The 26,010-nt window shown below is 36.3% G+C and overlaps 1 protein-coding gene across 4 annotated transcripts in view; it reads right to left on the minus strand.

Annotated features, from left to right (window-relative positions):
• The window catches only part of LOC149801162 (uncharacterized), a 66,162-nt gene that overhangs the window by 28,038 nt on the left and 12,114 nt on the right, over nucleotides 1-26,010 (minus strand). For 2 of the 4 annotated variants that reach the window (XM_089955187.1, XM_089955188.1), the window contains 5 exons: nucleotides 19,826-22,109; nucleotides 11,186-11,266; nucleotides 8,926-9,068; nucleotides 8,460-8,568; nucleotides 3,299-3,430 (listed from right to left, as the gene is read on the minus strand). In XM_089955187.1, the coding sequence (XP_089811313.1) occupies nucleotides 3,299-3,430; nucleotides 8,460-8,568; nucleotides 8,926-9,068; nucleotides 11,186-11,266; nucleotides 19,826-21,703 (2,343 nt within the window). In that variant the 5' untranslated portion in view covers nucleotides 21,704-22,109. Of the gene's footprint in view, nucleotides 1-3,298; nucleotides 3,431-8,459; nucleotides 8,569-8,925; nucleotides 9,069-11,185; nucleotides 11,267-19,825; nucleotides 22,110-25,312; nucleotides 25,671-26,010 lie in introns of those variants that run through there. The other 2 variants (XM_089955185.1, XM_089955186.1) reach the window with 2 other exon arrangements.

Consider the following 26,010-nt stretch of genomic DNA (forward strand, 5'->3'; position numbering starts at 1 on the left):
AAGGCCCATAATACCTCCCAAATGATTGACAGTGCATCCACAGCTCAAGCTTCTGGGTCTGAAACTAGTGAGACAAAGGTGGGCTATTTGTGGTTTCATTATGTTGAAAATAGGTTCATCATCAGACACCCATAAAGTGCACCAATACATGAAAAACCAATGAAGTGACCATTCCATATGGATAACCTGATGGACTAAGGCTGAGATCTGAATGACACTTAGGACATATAAGGTTCATTTTGCTTGACTTGCCTATCATCCCTCCACTGTGGCATGGGTGGCTGGTTTTTAAATTAATATGGGTGGAGTGGCAACTTGGAGGGGGTGTTCTTGAGCTACCTGCATCCTTACTTCATCAATTTTACCCTGAAATAGAGTCATCTTTAAAGCCTGAGTGTTGCAGCTTTAGTGACGTGGCACAAACACAGATCACAATGTATCAAGTCAAGACTGGCAGAAGCAGTCAACAAAATGACCACTGAATGATGAACTGATCTGTTAGTGACCCAAGCACTTCAGGCCGTTGACTCCCAGGTGAGTTGGTTGGCATATTTTCCACAGGTCAGAGAATCGCCAAGGATGCCAAATCCAACATCAAACATATAGCCACAATGTTCCAAATCCAATCTGATGTAGCGATAAAGACATTTTTATCCATTTTATAAAAAAGTGGGGCAGACATGTTAACTGCAGCTACATTTTTAGCTCATGCCAGGAGTTCAGAATGGTAATGGTGGAATGTGTCTTGTACCATCATGATGAAATTGAGAATGGTAATGGTGGAATGTGTCTTGTACCATCATGATGAAATTGAGAATGGTAATGGTGGAATGTGTCTTGTACCATCATGATGAATTTGAGAATGGTAATGGTGGAATGTGTCTTGTACCATCATGATGAAATTGAGAATGGTAATGGTGGAATGTGTCTTGTACCATCATGATGAAATTGAGACTTCTGCTGATCATTTCTTTGACTTTGTAATAATGTGTGGTGGTAGGAGGTAAAGGGCATTCCAAAGCTGGCAACACCCTTCAACAGCAGCTTAGAACTAAACTCTGTCTCTCCATGGTCGGAATGGAGTCAGGTTTTTGCCTCACAGTCACTGTGTCAGGTCTCCTGAATAGGGATGGTGAAATGCTATGGGAAAATAATATTAAATGCTTAGTTACATCAATTCTTCATTCAAGTGAAACTGCTGTTGAAAATAATTGTATCAAAAAATTGCACACATTTTATTCTCTGGATTTCTATGAGACTTAAGATTTCAGTTGTAATCCATATGAATGAACAATCTACATAATGTATAGATAAACACTGGCATTTATACTTCTCATTACGGCTAGATAACATTCCAGTTAAAATACAAATCCTCTGGAATAAAGATCTTATTTTATCCTGGGGCCCCGAGTGGGATAAAGCGCTCTCCGTTAAGGATCACTGCCATCTCACCTCTGTCTGCGTGGGTTCGAGTCTCGGATTCAGCAACATGGGTATGTGAGAAAGCTTGCCAGTAGCTTCTCGTGGGTCGGTGGTTCTTTCCAGGGTTTTCCCGGGTTCTTCCTCCACCATTAATACTGGCCGCCATGTATAGCCTATTGTGTGCTGAAAAATGGCGTTAAACCCTACAACAAGAACAAATCATTTTAAAGGAACAATAAGACTATAAAATACTAAAACTATTGGTTGCAATATGAGTACTTATTAAATATTACAGACCGGTATTTACTTTAATTTCATAATGAGACAATGAAATATATCAGTGTGAGAAAAATGACATCCCATTTGACATAGTGGCAGTATCACTTTTGAATCTACTTTCGTTTTCTCTTTAAGAAGTATGACAGCCTCTATGCATATTCTTCAGACCAGAATGTCCCTATTAAGGCCTATTTCATTTTTTCTTCTTTTCTATCTCTTTCTCTCTCCTACCCTTCCTTTCTCTCTCCTCAGAATGACTTGATCTTAAAATGTGTCAACACTGCTGACCTCTAGCATAAATGTATTTAATCAATGAAATCAAGAATGCCTAGAAATGAACACCAAATAACAAAAAGCAGGCTTCAAGTGTTAACTCTGCATAATTAGTTTCCCACATGAATCATGCAAATTTTCAGTGACTGAATTTACATGAACTGTTGCTATTTGATATTCAGTATCACCCATACTGAACTATACCTGTTAATGAAAGATTTGTAATAAATTGTTTAAGTAGTGATTTTAACTGTCATCACAATCATAATCATGTCTCAAAATGATGGAGAAATAAGTTATTGATGAGTGTCGACTGCAAACCAAATTAAGTGACAACTGAAATTAGGGTACAACATCTGTTACTGAAACAGACTGCAAGCATGCCAACACACACAAATTCACGCCTGAATGCAGAAATAATAGTCCAAAGCCTTACAAGTAAACACGCAATCATTAAAATCCGTCTTTTAACAATGTTACACTCTGAATCCTGTTGGAGCTTTCTGTCACACTGCTATAGTACCCCCACCCCCAGCAATGTTGTTCACAATGGAGTCTGATTGTATCCATCCGCTCAAGAAATGTGTTAACAAAAATAAAATCTTTTCACATGAAAACATGCATTAATTTTACAACATACATAAGTTTAAACATTATATGTACAACCAAAACCTGTACAACAAAACAATGTCCTAAAATTACTGAGATGCTGCTGAAACCAAAGTTAGGAAAACGGGAAAGCATAAACCTGCAAGTCAAACATGGTTGAAATTCAGTAAAAATAATTACGCTGCAGAAACCAAAGTTAAGCAGTCACAAAAGCATAGCACCATAATTCTGACAAACAGATAATGTGATGACAGCAGGGTTTCAATCACTCTCTCAAGCCCTAATTAATTTACCCAGAAAACATAACAAAATTTGTATTGGTTATATTATTTTTTGTCACACATTTTGTGTATTTGTGATAAAATGTCTCAGAGGAAAATGGTAAACAATCCAATTAACAGGATACATCCTATATATGACGCTAAATGTAATGCATGTGCACAGTTGAAAGTTTACTTTAAAAAAGTACTGTACATGTCTAATAAATGTTGTTCATTATCACTTTACTCATCAATGATAAATCTCAGGAAATTACAAAATTCTATAATTATCACAAATGTTTCCAGATGTCAGTGTCAATGTTTACATGTTTCCAGACGTCAGTGTCAATGTTTACATGCTTCCAGACGTCAGCATCAATATTTACATGTTTCCAGATGTCAGTGTCAATGTTTGCATGTTTCCAGACGTCAGTGTCAACACAACATCCTCTTACCACTTTAATGACCAGCAGTTGTGGCTGTTCAGGGGACATCACTCTGGCCAGGAAAGGAGATCCAAACTCACCACTCACTGTAGCTAGAGGGACTACCAACTCTTCCTGCAGTTCAGGCAAATTTCCATCAATCTGAAACACACACAAAAGATAGTTCCTTGAATCCTTGTATTTGACAGACAATTGCCAGTTCAAAGGTTTTTGACTGGCATAGACTAAGTGCAACTGAACATCGATCATAGGATATATTATTTCCCTTGTTTACTGCCTGGAAACTACAGTGGCAGACTTGTTTTCAAATTTTTAGTATGAACAGTCACTTTGCAGATCAGTATTATTTACTGTTGCACCTGCCAATCTTATTGTGAATTGTCAAAAATAGGATGACAATATTGCCAAATTACAAAACACATATTGCATTCCAAACTTGTTATCGCATTCCCATTTTCTTAAAACCTTTTCTTCCTCCTAACAGACAGCAGAATTTTGCAGATCTGTGCACATTTACTAAGAAAAGCATTATCCCATACCTGTGAAGAGTATTAAAAGCTGTGGTTCAATGTACTTCAAATGCCTAACATTCTTGTATCTCACCTAAGAGCAAACTATTTTAATCAAGAGGGGGAAATAATCCATCTGACAACATCCATCACTCCCATATCTGGATTCACTACTAAAGAAAGTGTATAAAGCAATTTAAAAAAATGTGATGATTTTCTATCGTATTGAAAAAAACAGCTATGAAAGATTCCTTATATTGAAGAGATTGCCCTTTTGTGGATCAGCCTGGATTTCTGCAATCACTCCATAGTAACAAACTTTTAAATGTTACAATAGAAACTAGTTATCAGAGGTATGCTGTATTAGCAGTATACCAGTTTACCATGGTATTTCTTTCTGGTGGTATGTAGTGTGGTACTTTTCACCCTACTGGTACTTCAGTAGTTTCCATCAGTATGGAATCTATGGAAATTCCATCAGTATGGAATCTAAGGCAGAAATCCAAAAACATTTTTCCAGATTGCAAGCTAAAGCATTTTCAAGGCATTAAGCTAAAATATATGTTCAGCTGTCATTAAGTTCCACCTCAAATTCCACCTAACTTAGATCCCAATTCCACCTGGTTTCCATCTCAGATCAGTAACTCTTTTTTTAATTCTCATGCCTGGAACTTATTTCATAATTCTGCCTTATGTGTGTCTCAGCTACAGGCAAATAATTTCATATATGTTATTACTCAGATCAATTAGCTTTTATTACTTCTCACGCCTGAATTTATTTCAAAAGGACTCCTCATGTACATTTCAATTACCAGCAAACATTTTCATACAGTCTTATAACAGTATGTTTAGTATTAAAATACTAAATTCCGTTATCTATTAGAAACACATTCATACTCATGATAATCATTTCTCATCTGTCCTCCACCCAAAGTGTATTGATTTTATGAATGTGGTCTGACTGGCAACCCCTCCACCCAAATTGTATTGATTTTATGAATCTGGTCTGACTGACAACCCCTCCACCCAAAGTGTATTGATTTTATGGATGTGGTCTGACTGGCAACCCCTACACTTAAAGTGTATTGATTTTATGAATCTGGTCTGACTGGCAACCCCTCCACCCAAAGTGTATTGATTTTATGAATCTGGTCTGACTGGCAACACCTACACCCAAAGTGTATTGATTTTATGGATGTGGTCTGACTGGCAACACCTACACCCAAAGTGTATTGATTTTATGGATGGAGTCTGACTGGCAACCCCTCCACCCAAAGTGTATTGATTTTATGGATGTGGTCTGACTGGCAACCCCTCCACCCAAAGTGTATTGATTTTATGGATGTGGTCTGACTGGCAACCCCTCCATCCAAAGTGTATTGATTTTATGGATGTGGTCTGACTGGCAACCCCTACAGGTAATGCAGTTGGGGTGATTCTTCACTAATAGCATAAATAAAATCATGGGCCAATCTTGTGTGATTTCTATCACTTTATTAGCAGATGACACTTAAGCACTTTTAATGGGAGGTACTTTTTAATGGGAGGACTGGATTTGAATGGTATTGGAAAAACTCCTAACATTACGATTGAGTAATGTACATAAAAAAGAATAAGTCTCTCTTAATCCAGAGTGTCTAGTTTCCAAAAGAATGACTTTATGTGATGTGTACGGTATCAAAATTAATAATACCCGTAGTGTCCTTACAATTTTATTTGGCTGAATTTCACAAGGCCAAAGCTCACTATAATAAGAATACAATGGTGATGTCATAACATGCTTCATTACAAGACAAACTTGGAGATAATACTGTCACATCATGGCTCATTTTCCTTATTAGACATCCAACTGTACCGTTACTCAAAACAACAGTAGTGATTCCGATAACATTAATTTGATAATCTATGAGAAACCTATAACTTGCATATTAAAATTCATGTTCTTTGTTGTCAGCATTTACACAGTTTTGGCGAATTTTCAATGAATTTAAGTCATCTTTAATCCACTTTGTTGTATAAATTGGCAGTTAAGTACAATTACTACTGTGACCTACATCAAGCAATGGCCAACAATCAAAATAAATTTTCTGGTGACTACATCATGTAAATATGACTTTCCATTCAGAAGGAGTAATGACAATAGAATTTTCAAGAGAGATGTGACAACATAATTTTTATGATAGCTGTGACAATAGAATTTTCAAGATAGATGTGACAATATAATTTTCAAGATAGATGTGACAATAGAATTTTCAAGATTCAAGACAGACATGACAATAGAATTTTCAATATAGATGTGACAATAGAATTTTCAAGATAGATGAGGCTATATTGGGATTAAGATCAACATCATTTTCATTGAGGACGAACCAGACATCATAAAAAGTCTTCCGGTAAAAACTTAATGTCAATATGACTTTCTGAGGAATAGTGATAAAAGTTTTCAAGATGACTGACTTGCCAGCCATATCAGATTTCAGATTGTCACCTATTTTATTTAGTACCACTAGATATCATAAGAATTCTATTAGTATTATATGAATATCTATTCAGGTGAAAAAGTGATAAGATTTTCAAGATGACTGCTGTGATGTAGCCATACTGGATGTCACATTGGCACCATTTTAATTCAAGATAAACTGGACATTATAAGAAGTCTTTCAGTGAAAACCCAATATCAATATGACTTTCTGTTCAAGACGACTTACAATAACACAATTTCCAAGATGTCAGTAGTGGTGGCCATATTTGACATCATATCACCACCATTTTATTTAGAGTAAAGTAGACATAAGATTTTTTTTTTTTGGAAAACTACATATATGACTATCTATGTAGGAGGATTAGCAACAACAAGGTTTTAAAGTTGCCCATCATGGCAGCCATACTGAATATCAGATCGACAACATTTTCATTTAGGACTAACAGTCATCACAAGAAGTTTTCTTTTGAAAACCGCATGTCGATATCCAATCAGGAGAAGTAACAATAGACAAGAGCAGGATGTCAGATCAGCATTTTCATTGAGGATCCACTAGAAATTGTAAGAAGTCTTTCAGTGAGAAACCCATATTGATATCAACATCAATTCAGAAGCAGTAGTAATAACAAGATTTTCAAGATGTGGTGACCATATTGGACTTCCTAGCAACACCGTTTTCATTTACAATCAACCTGACCATGGAAAAAATGTGTAAAGTTTCATGGCAATCGTCCAAGTAGTTTATGAGAAGTAGTAATGAAAACCTTATGATAACAGACAGAGAGACAACAGACCATCCCTTTAGCTCTTCTGGTCTATCACCTGTAGAGCTAAAAATCAACTGTTATCTATCACTAAACTGAAAATAAAACACTGTCATGACAAAGGCTCAGGTTCACAGTGTGCAACCAGCTTGCCTGGATTCTATGGGCACTTTCCAGTTCAATTATCAGAAAAACAAGATGAATGTTCGGCTATTCCATTCACCTGGGTGATCATGCAGGAAACTCAAGTTTTCAAATGCATTGATATCATGATAATTTTGACTAGGTGTAGTTCTTGCTGTTTGACCATGTCCTATATTGGTAATCAACTGCTTCTGATTACTAAGAAAAGAAAGACATTTTAAAAGATTAAATTTAAATGTTACTGGTCAAATTTGTTTAACTGAAACAGTAATTTTAGGTAGCATTGTGTGGCAAAAATGAAACATGAACTTAATGCCAGTTATATCTATCCCCCCTTCCCTTTTCTTTTCCCTCTCTAATTTTTTAAGACACTAAAATGTCAGTTAGAGTCATCATGTTATAAAAGTGACCCTGTGACCCCACCATGTTGTATCATGGACCCCATGATCATGCTGTGTCATAATTTTGTGCCACTATGTCATATCATGGACCCCCATAATTGTGTTGTATCATAATCCTGTGTCACTAGTTGTATCATGGACCTCCATAATTGTGTTACAATCTCCTGCCACTATGTTGTATCATGGACCCCCATAATCATGATGTGTCACAATCCCGTGTCACTATGTATCATGGACCACCATAATTGTGTTGTCACGATCCTGTGTCACTATGTCATATCATGGACAACCATAATCATGCTTTGTCACAATCCAGTGTCACTTTGTTGTACGATAGACCCCCATAATCAGAATGTTGCAATCCGGTGTCACTACACTGTATCATGGTCCCCATAATCGTGTTGCATCACAGTGCATCAATGCAATCATGTTATAACCAGGTGTACCTATATGTACTGTCCAGAAGAGTTAGCTCCCTTTGTCTATGATGTAGCTGGCAATTTGGAGCAGCTTTCTCTCCCCCAATATGGTTCCATCATATATATATATATATATATATATATATATATATATATATATATATATATATATATATATATATATATATATATAACATATGCAAGATCCATTCCTGAAACTTATTTAAGCTACAAAGTTAGGTGTTAATGAGACACTAAGAATGTATGACGATAAGTTCCAAGATAATTATGCTATTCTAATACTATAGCAGCCACATCCTTCCTATGATACATGATGGTAACAATTCGGCAGGGTCATTTGCATTATAGTAACTATCGTAATGACTGGAACCTAAATTATGATGTAAAAAGACAAATCATTCAGAACAGTTTGCTTTCATCTGACTCTAACCGGTAATACTGTACTTCCTTCTTTCCTCAAATTTAGGAAAAGTAATGGCTCTTGGATCAAACAGTGTAGATCATTCATCAAAACTTCAAATTCAAATGACTGGTGGCACCTGAAAAATTAAAAAAAGGTACACCTTCAGCTGAATCATTTCAAAAATATTAATGAGTATATCAATCAAACATCTGCAGAAAAGCAGCATTCAGTGAATTAATTTAATTTGTGGATATCAAATTTGTTTTTGTGAATAATGATATTGGCAATTTGTGAATTTGCACATAAAGCAGGCCCGTTATTGTCACCAGATTTTCTGAAAAATAGTTAGGGGTTTTGATGATTATTCCTTTTGCAGTTAGTATTATTTCTTTCAGTATCTGAAATTCAAGTTTTGATAACAATGCAAAAATATCACAAGAAAATCTTTAACGAAGACAATATAACAGTCTAACAAGAAAACAGACTTCCCTACCATTGAGCAAAGTTGCTGCAAAACATAACAAAACACTTTGGCTCAGAGCAGACTCCACAGTGATCCTGCAAGGCTTTACACAGGTCCCACAGAAACTCTGTTGGCATGGCATCGTGATCTCTGTAAGCCATAACCTCTAACATCTGCTCAAAATAAAAATAAGTTCCTAATAAGTTCCTAATTGTACACAAGCAAAATAAAACCTCAAACATAATACAATATCAGTTACATGCAGTACATGTACTTTTGGGAATACTGCAAATAAAGATTTGAACATCCTACACTTATTAGATTTATAAATTCAGTGACTCTGTGTGTGTGTGTGTGTGTGTGTGTCTGTGTGTGTGTGTGTGTGTGTGTGTGTGTGTAATTGTTGAAGTCTTTTGCAATTTGTACACAATGTGCTATATATGTATGTTCAAGTCCTCATGCTGTAAGTGCTGCATGTGTCTGTGTTAAGTCTTCATTACAATCGGTACACTAAGTGCTGCATTTGTGTTAAATCTACTTTATCAGTACACCAAGTACTGCATGTGCCTGTGTTAAGTCTTCATTACAATCTGTACACTAAGTGCTGCATTTGCATTAAATCTACTTTATCAGCACACCAAGTACTGCATGTGCCTGTGTTAAGTCTTCATTACAATCTGTACACTAAGTGCTGCATTTGTGTTAAATCTACTTTATCAGTACACCAAGTACTGCATGTGCCTGTGTTAAGTCTTCATTACAATCTGTACACTAAGTGCTGCATTTGCATTAAATCTACTTTATCAGCACACCAAGTACTACATGTGTCTGTCAAGTATTCATTACAATCTGTACACAAAGTGTTGCATATGTGTGTTTTAAAGCCTTCATTACAAGCTGTACACTAAGTTTTGCATACCTGTGTGTTTTAAAGCCTTCATTACAATCTGCACACTAAATCTGCAACTTAAATTAATTTCATGACTTTTGCTATATCTAATACTTTAAATGAGTCTGACAAAGTTGAGTGAAACTTGTTTGTTTATTATAATAATAACAATAATAATAACATTAACAAATGGGCCTGAGATCACTCACCTGGCTTATATAATTTAATAGTTGAACATTTTCCTAAGCAGGCTTACATATTGTAAGAACACATCCAATGTAAACCGTTCTCTTAAACTTCATATCATGTTGAGTTTACACATTTTACTATATCATAGTACAAAATTCTTTATAAAGATAAAGACATAATTAATATGCACAGTTCCTCGCTCATAATCAATGTAATCCACAACAATAAACATAACAGATCAAAAGTCTGACTTCAAAAGTGGTGACCTCCCAAGATTACTTCATTAACATCAAAACTGACCAAGAGCTTGAAGATATAACCCCACATTCCAATTCGGATCAAAACCAGATCAGAATTATGGCTTCCAGAATGAGAACAAGCTCAGCCAATCACATGCAAAATCACCTCATAAATATGCCTTGACTTTGGTCATTATTGAAACAATCTAAGATCTTGATACACGTAAGCCCACATTTCAAATTTAATCAAGACCAGACCAAAAAATATGGCTTACAAAGTGACAGCTAGCTCTCTCAATCTGATGCAAGATCAAATCATTATTACACGTGCATCTTGCTCATTATCAAACTATGACAATATCGATAAGAAAAGCCCACATTTCAAGTTTGATAAAAAGAATGTGGCCTTCCAGAGTGGCAATAAGCAAAATCAACTTCACAATGGATCTAGTTCATTATACAACTCATATGAGATCTTGATGATAAAAGCATATAATCCACATTTCATCGAAATCAAATCAGAAATCTGGACTCCAGAGTCGTAAGAAGCTCAACTAATCAGATGCAAAGATTACCTCATTCATACAAGTGATTTTGGTCACTATCAAACCTCTCCAAGATTTTGATGTTACAGATCCGTATTCTAAGTTTGACTTAAATCAGACCATAAGTATTTACTCCAGTGGTAGCAAGCCATTGTTGATGGCCTACCAATGGACAATAATACAATGTATACCTGATATGGGGCCATACTATTAGCTCATCTGAAGTTATGGCCAGGTGTTGCCTCAAGTATATATATATATATATATATATATATATATATATATATATATATATATATATATATATATATATATATATATATATATATATATATATATATGTATGTATGTATGTATCAAACACTGTTGTCTAAGTATTCCTGAGGACTTTAGGAACTGATATAAAAATGATTCTATTTTTTACTTACCCTTCTGCAGCTTTCATCCATACAATGCTTGTCTCTACAGCGTGAAGAACGCTCCAAATCTACTCTTGTTATCTGTGGCGTCTGACAAGCATAATACAGGAATATCCAGTCAATTAATCATCTACTGTGTCAAACAATTTCATAATTTTTACGGTTTAAGCAATAGATTTAACCAGTACATGTTGCCTTCTTAAAAAGAATTAGCATGATGTTTAACGAGTAAGAAGAGAAGTTAAATGAAGATGTTTTGATAAATCTGTTTTCATACTCTCAGTGTCTGTAACTTTTTCTCTTTGGTTGTTAAAACAACTGGAAACTGGGTCATGGTAATTGGAAATTAAAAATCAGTTTCTGGGGCCATCTCAAGGGCACTACCATGCATGTTTCTGAATATTTTGTCACATGACTCAGGTTAAAATGACTAAGGCACAAAAAGGTTATACCTTAACTGTGAAAAGAAGAAAATAATGTTCATATGTGCATCGACGTGTGTTTGAGTAAGGATGATATAAGTAAAACCAGCTTTCATTTAAATCCACCTATGTAAGCCCAGTTGTTGTAATGTGGAAATTGTGTTATCTATACAGTCCAAAGAGTAGATCTTAACTGCAACTGCATGGATATGCTATGGGAAAAGTATGTTACAAACACAACTATTCATGGATATGCTATGGCCAAAGTGTATTCCAAACACAACTAAGACTGCATGGATATGCTATGGCCAAAGTGTGTTCCAAAAACCCAACTAATGGCCAAATGTATTCCAAACATAACTAAGACTGCATGGATATGTTATGGCCAAAGTGTATTCCAAACACAACTATGACTGCATGGATATGCTATGACCAAAGTGTATTCCAAACACAACTAAGACTGCATAGATATGCTATGGCCAAAGTGTATTCCAAACACAACTAAGACTGCATGGATATGCTATGGCCAAAGTGTATTTCAAACACAACTAAGACTACATGGATATGCTATGGCCAAAGTGTGTTCCAAAAACACAACTAAGACTACATAGATATGCTATGGCCAAAGTGTGTTCCAAAGACAAATTAAACTGCATGGATATGCTATGGCCCATGTGTGTTCCAAATACAACTAAGACTGCATGGATATGCTATGGCCAAATTATGTTCCAAAGACAACTGAAACTGCATGGATATGCTATGGCCCATGTGTATTCCAAACACAAATTAAAATGCATAGATATGCTATGACCTAAGTGTGTTCCAAAGACAACTGAAACTGCATGGATATGCTATGGCCCATGTGTATTCCAAACACAAATTAAAATGCATAGATATGCTATGGCCAAATTATGTTCCAAAGACAAATGAAACTGCATGGATATGCTATGGCCAAATTGTGTTCAAACATATCTCAGCATTATGATAGTAACTGAATATAATACGTAAATTAAATCAACTCGGCAATCAAAATTATCATTATCTTCTTCTAGTCATAATCAACTTCATTAGAAAATAAATCACAAGCTATGAGGTTGTGTAAATAAAATGACAACAGCAATGGACATTGCTGATCTTCTCTGACCCTAAAGTTAGTATTACAGACCAGGATCTCTAACACTGCATCAGTATCTTGAATTATCCTCTAGAATTTGCTTTTGATAACAATCGTGCTTTGATCTACTGGCTTTGTTATTGTTGTGGGGTTTAATGCCATTTTTCAGCACACGATAGGCTATGCATGGTGGCCAGTTTTAATGGTGGAGGAAGAACCTGGGAAAACCCTGGGAAGAACCACCCACCCACAAGAAGCTACTGGCAAGCTTTCTCACATACCACATTGGCCGAATCCAAGACTCGAACCCATGCAGACAGAGGTGAGATGGCAGTGATCCGTAACGGAGAGCGCTTTAGACCACTTGGCCACAATTTGCACCCCTACTGGTTTTATAATTGCATCATTAAAAATAATGGAGTTAACATAAATTATGAGCTCATTCAGTGATGCTTCACTATCAGGTATCTAGAATTCCATCTGGTGCATATCCTGAATAAAACCAAAATCTGAGACCAGCCTTTATCTGCCAGTTTTAACAGTATATGTTGTAACTGTTGAGTGACTTGAATGTTCAACTAACCAAAGCCCAGCAGATAAATCTATTGACATTGTCACTCTCAGTCCATTGATGACACAAACAAGTATGTGAGCATAGTACTGTGTGTGTTAAGTTAACCTCTCTAGAAGTTATCTCCATAATTTCTGCATTGTCTGTCATCAAGGTGCTGAGAGAAGAAACAACTTATTCCTCAGCAAAAGACTTGAGATACCCTGTAATGTTCTCTGCAACTACTATTATGGCAATCCTCCACAAGTCTGGTGGCTAACAGATTGGACATAAGTCCAGGGCTATCAATGATTATCAGTTAAACTTACGTAGCTCTGTAGTGTTACACTTGCCCATAGGTTATATGTCAGTGTCTTAATGTATTTTTAATTTATATTGTGTGCTTAACTTTTATCCATGGTTATAAGCTGTAAATAACACATTTACATGGCTAACTTTTGGCCATGATTATAAGTTGTAAGCAGTATGTTTTCACAGCAAGAGTTCAAGTTCACTCTTGTTTACAGTTATAGTAACACTCGGTTATTCCATCAGAAATCTTCACATTCTATTATCATGTAGGTGAAAATGTGTATAAATATGGATCTGATGAACAAATAATTCATTCCTGTTTTGGATCAATCTCTGTGAATCCATTTGTGTTGTTCAAGTCAGATATAATTCAAGAGGAATTATTTATTTAAAATATTGGATGGAATTACTAAAGTGCTCATGCACTTTCTGGATTTATACACACTACTTTTAAGTTTTATGGATTCATTAAAGGACATTCTGGATTGCATCACTGTATCAAATCAGGACATTCAAGACTATCAGAATTCATTTGGAAAATTCTATATTTTTGGACTTGTAATAGGACATTGAGGATTATTCTGGGATTTAATTCACAATAAAGAATATGATCATGTTTCTTGAATTTTTCACTCTGCATCATAGAGAAATAAACAGTTTGTAGATTTTACTTAAATCTGTGGGTTTCACTTTCTTAGTGTTACATAATTTGTCAATGAATGACTGTTTTTCTTCACTGTAAAGTAACCAGAATTATTGTTATGTAGCTTTAGATTGTACTGCATGCTTGACATTGGTCAATGATTGATGATAGACTTGGTATCTTATTTTTGTCTTGTTTGTATGTTATAAATAGATGTTTACTTGGGATTAAGTTCAAGACCCAGGCTTAATTAGGACCTTCGATGATATAGAAACAAACATATTTACAGTGGGTAATTTTTCATTAAGCTGATTGAGGTTTTTTTTATAAAATGATATTACAACATAAGGTTACACTGTCACATACATAATGTTACAATGACATATAAGGTTAAACTGTAACGTACATAAGGTTACACTGTGACGTACATAAGGTCACACTGTGACATATATAAGGTTACACTGTGACGTACATAAGGTTACACTGTGACATACATAAGGTTACACTGTGACGTACATAAGGTTACACTGTGACATACATCAGGTTACACTGATGTACATAAGGTTACACTGTGATGTACATAAGGTTACACTGTGACATACATAAGGTTACACTGTGACATATAAGGTTACACTGTGACGTACATAAGGTTACACTGTGACATACATAAGGTTACACTGTGACTTACATAAGGTTACATTGTGACGTACATAAGGTTGAGAGCAACAAGATTATTCATTCCTACTTTAAATTCAGTCAGTACAAGTAACTGTGATCAGATATCATTTGACAGGAATCATTTATTTAAGAAAATAATCATTGGAATTACAAAATGATCATTAACTTTTGGATTAAAAAACCATTTTGGGATTATTGTGGACTCATTCAAAGACATTCTGGATTATAACATTGTGATATATCAGGACTATTGTACATCTGCACATTCAAGACTACTGGTAGATCAGCACATTCAAAATCAGAATTCAGAACAGCACTGAACTTTATTCAGAACACTATACTTTTGGGCTTGTGATAGAACTTTTAGGATTATTTGGGATTTAATTCACAATACTGCATGCCCATTTTGTAATGTTCACTTTGTATTCTAAGGAATTAAATTAATTATTTAATTTTACTTAACTTGCTTTTGCGTTTGCTTTTTCTGCTACATAGTTTAAGACCATAGAGCCATAACAATGTTTTGAATGATAAAGTGCAAAGGCAGCTCATATTCCAGCTTCTGGGCAGCAAAAAAACTTCGAAAACCCTCCCCACTGACCATACTTGTAGGATGAAGGTCAAATGCACACCTCAGTGCCAAACATGTGGTTATAAAGTACAATTAATCAGAAGGTGACTTTCATCTCTGGAACTGAAGATGAGTTTTCTGCATAAGCAAAACACTTCAAAGCAATTTTTTAATACAGAGATTTAAATCTGTGCTGGGTGTACTGTAAACAAGCCAACCATCATCCCACTAGATAAACAATCAGAGATGCCACCACAATATGAGGTATTGAATTTCAGGTTGTTTACAACTTAGTATAAAACAACAATGCTACTCAGAGTACCTTCCAACATGCCATATGTACTCACTTATACGTCAATCTGCAAACAACAAAGATCATATATGCTGTAGCATAATGTGCCTGCAGATCAGGGTCTATGTTGTTTGGTCAAATGATTACTTCTAACAAGCTACACAGACCCAGATTTGCTGGCACATTATGTGACAGCAGATCTGGGTCAATGCAGTTTGCAGTTGAACTCGTCTTATACGCTTGTACATATGGTACATCTCATACCTTGAAATAGAAAAGTACATTGGACATTAAAGTTCACAGTTACCAAAATGTTCTGTGCTTAATGGCCCATTCAGATAAATATCTTGTCTGGGTGTTGCAATCCTCTCAAAATTTCCCTGCCTATTATATCAATAGTATAGCTAGTAGATTGTAGGCTTCAGTGTCAATGCTTCCTATTGTTATTTTCAACAAGCTCTCTAATGCCAGTACAATGTGTTTTACAGAGTGTAAGAATAGTGCAAACTGAATAAACTCACTTTCATTACAGGTTTTAGATCACAACTTGTACAACAATTAACATTCACCTAACAAACTCATCTACTGTAAGGTACTGACCATTATATGTGGGTGTGGGGCTCCGATTTTCATTTGAGCTAAGATGTTCTGTTTTATCTCAAAATAATTTGTTTTGTTTTTTTAAAGAATTATCATGAATATGATATGGTACTATAAATCAGAGGAAGGTTATTTTTCCACGCATTGACAAGGTTATTTTTCCACGTATTGACAAGGTTATTTTTCCACGTATTGACAAGGTTATTTTTTCACGTATTGACAAGGTTATTTTTCCACGTATTGACAAGGTTATTTTTTCACGTATTGACAAGGTTATTTTTTCACGTATTGACAAGGCTATTTTTCCACGTATTGACAAGGTTATTTTTCCACGTATTGACAAGGCTATTTTTCCACGTATTGACAAGGTTATTTTTCCACGTATTGACAAGGCTATTTTTCCACGTATCGACAAGGCTTTTAAGAATCAACTGCTTGGTTTTACAGTTGTACACAAGATGTGTGCTCTACAGTGTTGTAAGACAAGTAAACGTTGATTGGTAGCCTGGATAAAGTCTAGGAGGTGTGCTGTTGACGGATATATACACTTTGAAACTGACACTTGTAAATACATTAGATGATACAGATGTACATGTATTTCCTGACCACTATGTAGAGTTCTGGTAATCCATACTCCACTTCTGTGACATGAGATAATATTCTGTAAAGCAACAACTGAAAGCAAACCATGGAACAAAAAAATTCAGTGAAATCCTGTGGTGAGAGAGAAAAAAAATGATGAACTCTAGTTGTGACCCTTTTGACAGAGCCGTAGAGCTACGATGCAGACATGGAAAGTGAAAGTAACCAAGTTTTAAGCCTCTGTCTCCAAGGGCATTACAGTGAAAGTGCAAAAAGGAAATCAGTGACCTTGACCTTGGAGGTGTGTATGTGTGTGTGATTTGGATTTTTGACATAGCTTTAACAATTTTTCAGTCATATCACTATGATGTCTGCAGTGTGGCAGTTTATAGTGATGTCTAGCACTGGGACATCATGCCGCAGACACATACCATTATGTCCCACCCATTCACATTATCCTGAAACCAGGTTGACCAGTCCTAACACTAACCTCTTAATGCTGAGTGCCTAATGAGGCAGCTGTTAGTGCCATTTTTATAAGTCATTGGTATGACTCAGATGGGATTCAAACCCGCGACCCTCACATATTCGAAGTGGATGCTCTAACCACTAGGCCATAGGAGTGGTCATGATCTTGGAGATAAAATATTGACTGTGATACATGAGATGCCATCAAACAAAGAAACACACATGTACCATGGATCATCCCTGTACCTCTAAAACATCACTGAAGATATAAAGCAGAAAATAAACATGAAATATATACATGTGGCCTTGACCTTTAGAATAGGACTCCAAACATGAAATGCAGCACAACATAAGGTTTCATTTATTTATCTTGAAGAGCAAAAGGGAAAATGCCACTAAAACCTATGACCTAGATGTTTAAGACAGGACCCCCAATATGGTGCATGAAAAAGATAGCAAATTTCATCCCTTAATGTCAAAAGGCTCTGACTTTAAAAGAAAGTATGAAGGAAGACTTAAATTACTGACTTATGATGTTGATCCTGAAGCCATGACCCTAAAGTGGTCTGTGACACATTGAAGACAGGACCCTAAAGTATAAACTTGACGCCTCCTACTTATTTCTTAATCTCAAACTGCTCCATAGCAAGGAAAATGCGAAAATACAAAACCCATTAGCATTACCTTGAAGCTACAATGAGCAACTTTCTATTGATAATGTGTAGGCATACCAAGTTGCATCTGTAGATCTGAAAGGGCCCTAAAGCTGCAGAATGGAATGGAAAGTTTGATACAAAACTTAAAATACTGACCTATGACCTTGGCCTTGAAGATATAACCACCAATGTAATAAACAATACACCTAATCTAAATGCCCACCTGATGATGGAACCGATTCCAGTGCAAAACTCGATTCATAGATTGCCAAGGTAATACACATTACACCTTATCTGTGCGTGTGTGTGTGTGAAATTTTATCCATTAATATCCAGCTGCTCTAAAGTTACTAGACAGGAAAGGAATGGAAAGTATGATGGTGGAAACGGTCAAATATTATGTTGTACTCTTGACAGAGCAGATATGATCCCCAATAAGGTAGAAATCACATGACGCTGCAAAAGTAAAGTCTTCAATCCCTACTCTCAAGCGACCGTGGCCTAGTGGTTAGAGCGTCCACCTCTGATGTGGGAGGTCATGGGTTCGATCCACGGCCGAGTCATAACGACTTACAAAAATGGTACTAACAACTGCCTCGCTTGGCGCTCAGCATTAAGAGGTTAGTGTTAGGACTGGTCAGCCTGGTGTCAGGATAATAAACTATAAACTGCCACACTGCAGACATCGTAGTGATGTGATTGAAAAATTGTTAAAGCTATGTTAAATATCCAAATCACACACACACACACATCTACTCCCAATCAGCTCTAACATTATACAGCTGAAATGAATGTGTAATACAAAATACAATACTGAGCTGTGACAAAGATATTGAAAATATTACCAATAATATTGTACATCACACATGTTTTAATGATGGTACTTAAATATATAAAGTTTCATTACCTATAATTATAGAGTAGAATGTAAGGTCTGGTGGAAAACATGAAATACCAAACCATGACCTTTACCTTGAAGATAAACATCCCCTTGAAGTCCAAGAAACATTATCTTACAATGATATAAAAATACAAATATACAGTTATAAGTTCAATACCTTAAACTCAAATGGTTTTAATGTTATGGAACAGTGGAAAAGTGTGAAGAAAATGTAAAATATTGAGTTGTGATCAAAAACAGACCACCCAATGCAGCTGACACAACTTCCTGTCATGAGTCTTTCATTATCCATCCTTTACTTTCAATGGCTTTAAAGTTATACTGTGGAAGGGGAATGGTGAAGGAAAACTTAAAATATTAAGCAGTGACTTGGATCTGTGAAGATGATACACAGCTTTCTAATGGTGATGTACACGATTCATTCCTCAATATAAAAAAATGGCTTTTAAGTAAAATGACAAAAATAAAAGCTTGACATACGGACATTAACAGGAAAATATGTACTAGATTCCCCACTTTTCCACAAAAAGGGCCATAGTAACCTAGTTTTAGTGTCCAAAATTGCAACTCTGGTAGCAAGGTGAGAAAAGATGTTGAAATTAATGCCTGTGTACTATCTTCAAGGGAATTTTAAATGAACTGAAGGAAGTAGGTAACAATGACCCAGTTTAAGTTTTCATTCCCCAATACATTCAAATTTGAAGTTTGGTCTTAAAATGTGTATTGAAAAAAGTTTTAGCCTTGTCATGGTGGTAAAACAATTGCATGAACAGTCACATGACAAGTTGAATCATAAACCTGGTACATGTACCTGCTTCTAGAATTAAACAATTTTCAAATGGACATATTAAATGACTTACCAGATCTGCAAGTGGAACTGGTGTAGACCTGGGGCTCTTCTCATAGGGGCTGCCCTGATGGTCCCCGACTGGACTAGGTGTAGGGAAATTCTGTAAGTACTGATCATACTTTGCCGAATTTATTTCATCCTGGTTCACAAAAAGATCATGGCACATGAGAGCCATGGCACATTGTAAGTTCTCAAGTTTGTATGAGGGTGGGAGTTCAACAGATGACTCTACACTGGGTGTCTGACTCTCTTCACTCTTTTCAATGTGTTGTATTAGGACCTCATTAGCATCCAGAGTTGGTTTAAAGGAGTTTGAAGAAGTTTCCTCTGGAGAAGATGACTGACAGTAATTTTTTTGCACCTCTATCAAATCTTTGTCTTTAGGATCCCCTTCATTGACTTGCTGTATTACAGAATTAGTCACCGCTACACTTGCATCAATGGCATGCTGTATGTCAGAATTAGTCACTGCTACACTCTCATCAATGGCATGTGGTATGACATAATTAGTCCCTGCTACACTCTCATCAATGGCATGTGGTATGACATAATTAGTCCCTGCTACACTCTCATCAATGGCATGTGGTATGTCAGAATTAGTCACTGCTACACTCTCATCCCCACAATTTTCCATTTTAAGCAATGTATCTATGTCTGGTAGATTGCCACACATTGAATCATTTGGTGGTGAGTCATGACTGACTTCAGATAAGTTAAAAATGCTCAGGTTGGGCACTGAAACATATTTATTATTGACTGATTCATACTCTTGTCCACTCTCCTCTGAGAAAGCAGAGCCAATCTGTGGTCTGCCCAAACCCTTACTGCCTCTTCTATTAATCACAGTTGATCCTAGATCATTCTTTTCAAAAGATCCATCAAATGCAGAACCTTCCATGCTGTTCTGGGAATTCTGGGATTGTTTACTATCTGTTCCATAACCACTGGACCTGAATCTACCTCTTTTCTCACCAGCAGGACCCTCTGGGTGTTGACTGGGGGAATAATGTACAGAAGGTTCAACTGAAGGTTTTGGCATATCTTCAGGATAATAACTCACTCCCTCAATGTGCATTTTCTTTTCTAATTTCTCTATAAATTTTTCACCCAACAGGCAATAACCATCAGGTTCATCAGAACATTTAGGGAAGACATCTCCCTCGAGTTCATTCAACACATCTGGTGATTGCTGCTGTAACAACATCATGCTAGCAGCAAAAGATGATTGACTTGACCCGGAAGAACTTTTAATTATATCCGGCATGCCACTGCTTTGCTCTAAACCTGCTGCTTCTCGAGAAGTTCCTAAAATTTCATCAGCATATGCACTATCCTTAATTACCTCTAGATCTTTTGAGTTTCTGAATCGACTCCTTCTCTGGGATGTGGTGTCTTGTTCAGATGAAACAGATGTCTGTGAAAGATTCAATTCAGGATATTTGGGATCTCTCTGCTGGGAAGACATCTTTTTGAACAGTGAATTGTCTTCATCTTTGCTCTGTCCATCACTGATATCATTCCCAATTTCATCACCATAGTCTTTCCAATCCACTGGACCAATATTCATCTTATCTCCCTCACCAAATAACTCTTCGTCTTTGATTGACGGATATGTCTCTTCCACATCCAATTTCGGTGAAACATGATCTGCAACAGATCTCTCCTCTGACTGGTCCGGGCTCACTGACTTTGCACCAGACCCAACCAAACAGTCTGGTCTATCACCAACCATGTTTCTGTTTGTAGATATGTTGAATTGGTTGCTCATTATCGGATAGAAAATATGGGTCTGCAGACGTTGCAAGTTCCTCTGAATTCTGGTATTATCAGGAACATCAAAAGTTCCAGAATTCTCATCCAGTGAAATTACCAACTCTGACTCACCCATTATATGAGACTTCTAAATTAATGAAATGCATTAATCTCTTTGCTGTGCTATGTCACACTCAGCTACACACAGCCCTCAAAATTACCTTGATATGATTCAGTCTGAAACTGTTATGCATATCATTATTTAAAATACATCTGCCTTGCCAATTTCTAAATTGCTCCTCTTCTATAAGACATTTTAGGGGTAAAATACACTGTTAGAAAGTTAGTCTCTTATTTGCTTCTAATTGTGCATGAAAATGATATCAATCCAAATGAAAACTGTCAAAACAACATGCAACTTCTATCATGTGAACAAAATGTGTTTATGGCAAATGTCTAAAAACTATATCAGTCTCCCACTACTTCATTTATTTCTTGCATCACAATGAACACAAAACTTCAGATCAGCAAACCAGTCCGACCTACAAAAAGATTATCAAAGATGTTTAGTTTAAACCAGTCCAAAATTTGAATACTCATAAGGATCTCTGAAATATAGGTAGTGGTTGTGAAACAAATATCATACATATTTTATATCCCTATTTGAACCTTTTATAGACAGAGTTCAGGTAACAAGAAAATGTGACTAAGAGATGCAGTCATACAGCTGGACAGATGTATGTAACTGACAAATGCACAGACTATCACAAGATCAATGGATTTAACTGGCAGATGCAGTCATACAGATCAGTGTATGTATGTAACTGACAGATGCACAGTGACTATATCCATTCGTGTATGTCCAATAAAGTTTGATTATTATTATTCCCAAAATGGTGCTAGAAGTTTATATATAATGAATCTGAAGAAGAAAAAAAAAAAGGGGGGGGGGTACTGGCATTTAAAATGAATATGGAGAAAATGTAACATAGAGATACATTATTTGGTGAAGGAAAGCCACAATGTGATGGAGCTTTAGAAACAAGTAATTTTTTCCTCTGGTAAAAAATTAAACACATTTTCTAGAAAATGATATCTGTTCTGCACACGGGCAAGTCAGGTGCACAAGTGGAGCCTGTCTAACTGACAATTCTCCACTATGTGGAAGATATGTAACAGCAATGGGTTATGTATAACTGCTGTAAAACTACTTCATTAATAGCAATTTGAGTTCAAAAGGAAACTTTCTTGCCCTCAGATATCAATTCATCAATGGGATATATATAGATCTTGTTGCATCCAGTTGATGGTCATAATGTATTTCCAGTTCTACTACTATCGTAAAATGGTCAACAAATGGCCTGCCCCTCCTAATCTGCTGAAGGATCACTAAAAACCCATTTACTCACTGTCAAATTCTACAACTCCCCATAGCTATCCAACTGAAGATTGCTTCCATAAAGTGGATAGCTTCTTCACAAAACTCATTATATAGGTAACTCTGGGCTATAAGTACCCTGACTGTAGTCAGATCTACAACCAAAGAACTTGAGGTAATTGGGTTTCTCACTGCTCTCAGTTGTCAAGAGATATGGTAGATCAGTGGTGAACTCGTATTCATAGGGTTGTGGGTATGATACCAATCCTGGGTCGACTGCCTCAGTGTGTGCTTGGGAAAGGTGCTGTGTGTTGTGATGTGATGTGATTTGGATTTTTAACATAGCTTTAACAATTTTTCAGTCATATCGCTACGATGTCTGCAATGTGGCAGTTTATAGTGATGTCTAGCACTGGGGCATCATGCCGCAGACATGTAGCATGATGTCCCACCCAGTCACATTATCCTGACACCGGGCCGACCAGTCCTAACACTAACCTTCTAATGCTGAGCGCGAAGCGAGGCAGCTGTTAGTACCATTTTTCTAAGTCTTTGGTATGACTCGGCCGGGGATCGAACCCACGACCTCCCGCATCTGAGGTGGACGCTCTAACCACTAGGCCACCGGAGCAGTGGGAAAGGTATTTAGCTCCCATTTCCTCACGATGATATAGCCAGTAATGTGTTTAAAGTGCGGTTAAAAAAATAAATAAAAAAATCAACTGTGTAAGTGTCTAAGGTGTGTACAGTTAATTAAAACTTATCTGCATAATCACTGCTGACATGTGATTGGTCAGTTTTGGGGCAGTGGCAGGAAGGTCAATCAAACTGTGAGGCAGTAATTAGATCAATGGTTTGTGCATGAGGAGGGGGGAGTGGGAAACAAGGATAAGTGTCAGAAAATTGCAACGTTTGGTTGATCTTAATCCTACAACATAAGACACATCACCCGATATGTTTGTTCTGGGGGATGATGGGTCTTACTGCCTATATAATGGCACTGTGTAGCATGTTTTGATGTCGACTAACAGTATAACGAAAGTCAAATTTTCAGAAATATCACAAACAACTGGCAACCAATAATGACGCTTTCCTACAAAGTAAAGTTATTATGTTTTTGTCAGACTTTACTTACCCTGATGTCTTTTCTCTAATAAATTCAAATTCTCACAAAAGAAATGGTCCTGTTTTCAAGTTTCGTTGGCCTATATTTCAGTTGGCTGGAAAGCGATGAAAGCCGGGAATGCCGAAATCGGGTTAAGTTGAAATATTATTCTTTAACAACATGAATAAAAATATATTATGACTATTGGAACTGTAACACGTTTTGTTTCATTCAAGAAACATATCCGCCGCATGAACCTACTTAAACAAACATACTTTGGCATACCTTGACTACCATCACATTGCAACAAATTCAAATGTATGTCAATGGAACATGAAAATGCATCCATTTGCTAGTGTCATATTTTCGTTCCGCCAGGATAAAGACAGCACAGTAAGTATATTAATTACACATAAATTAGTGGAAGAGTGTCGATATATGCTGCAAAATGTGTGAGATATTCCTGAAAATTTGACTACTCATTCCGATGTCAACAACATCGGAACACGTTATACAAGGCCATTATTTGGATAGTAAGACATAGCACTAAAACAAAACCAACATGTGCTATGTCTTATGTTGTAAGACTAGATTGATCTGGCTTCCACCTAGTCCTACACAGGAATTTATTAGAGAAAAGACATCAGAGTAAGTAAAGTCTGACTAAAACATTATGACTTTACTTTGTAGAAAAGCGTCGTTATTTTAGTTGTCTGTTGTTTGAAATATTCCTGAAAATCTGACTTTCGTAACGATGTTAGTCGACATCAAAACATGCTACACTGCGCAATTAGTTAGGCTGTAAGACCTTGACGCCTACAACATAAATATCAGCGTCAGGTCTTACATGTAGGACTAGCTTCCACCTACTTCTTTTTATCATTTATTATTATTACTATACTTTAAGAATCACTTATGTACCATCCAAAATATTTACAGGTTTAATTCGCAATCATTTAATATGCAAACAATCTGATTATGTATTACGCAAATTAATATGAATCGCTTTAAATATGCTTCCATTACAGGTACAAGTCATTCCCGATGATGTCTTTAAAGTGTTTCTATTTTTAGAAATGAGTAACTTCTTTCCAAAGCAAATAACTGGATCTGTTGCCGACTGGTAATCACACTGTTTTTACATATCAAAATTTCTGACTAAAAAAAAATGGTCTAGTTAATAAAATGCAGAATCCTGCAAGTACACATAATAAAGACTGAATCTCTACACTAACACCCATGTTAATAATAACAGTATTGACCTGTTGAAGTTTCATGGCGTCCTTCTGTTGCGAGTTGACATTAAATGCAATCTGAGTACTGGCCTGTGTGAGACACTGACCTGTACGAGATACTATTAAAATTACTGAAACAAATTTACTTACAACTGTTTAAAGTGGCAATAATTAAAGTGATCGTGACGAGGCGTCATGGCATTACATAATGAAACTGTCGCCGCATTCTCAGCTTTTCCATTCCACGAAAAACGATAGAAAGGGCTACTCGATTTACGAGAAATACAACAAGGGACAAGTTCTTATTACGTCACATAGAAAGTTTCTAACACAGAAAAACAATAACAACATCACGAATCAACTTCTTTTCGATCTTAAATGTTTGAATGGGTGTGTCTCTATTTTCTCATACAATGTCTGTTCTCTGATAAGTGCAGGGCCGGCGCCAGACCCGGCCAGACTATCTGCCGCCCTAGGCAAGGTTATATTCTGGCGCACCCCACCCCCACCCCCTCACCCCCCGGAAAATATCAATTTCAAAATTTATAAACAATAATTTTTTTTAAAACGCAACCCCTGAAATCAGCGCCCTAGGCGGCTGCCTAGTTTGCCTATATGGTAGCGCCGGCCCTGGATAAGTGTAAACTGCGTGGTACGTACGATGTATTGAAGACTCCGTCTGAAATCAAGTATGCCCAAAGAAAATTAACAAGATACATTGTTTC

This window comes from Sinohyriopsis cumingii, chromosome 4, assembly GCF_028554795.1.
Source record: "Sinohyriopsis cumingii isolate HCF-2022 chromosome 4, ASM2855479v2, whole genome shotgun sequence".
In the NCBI taxonomy this organism is placed as follows: Eukaryota; Metazoa; Mollusca; class Bivalvia; order Unionida; family Unionidae; genus Sinohyriopsis; species Sinohyriopsis cumingii.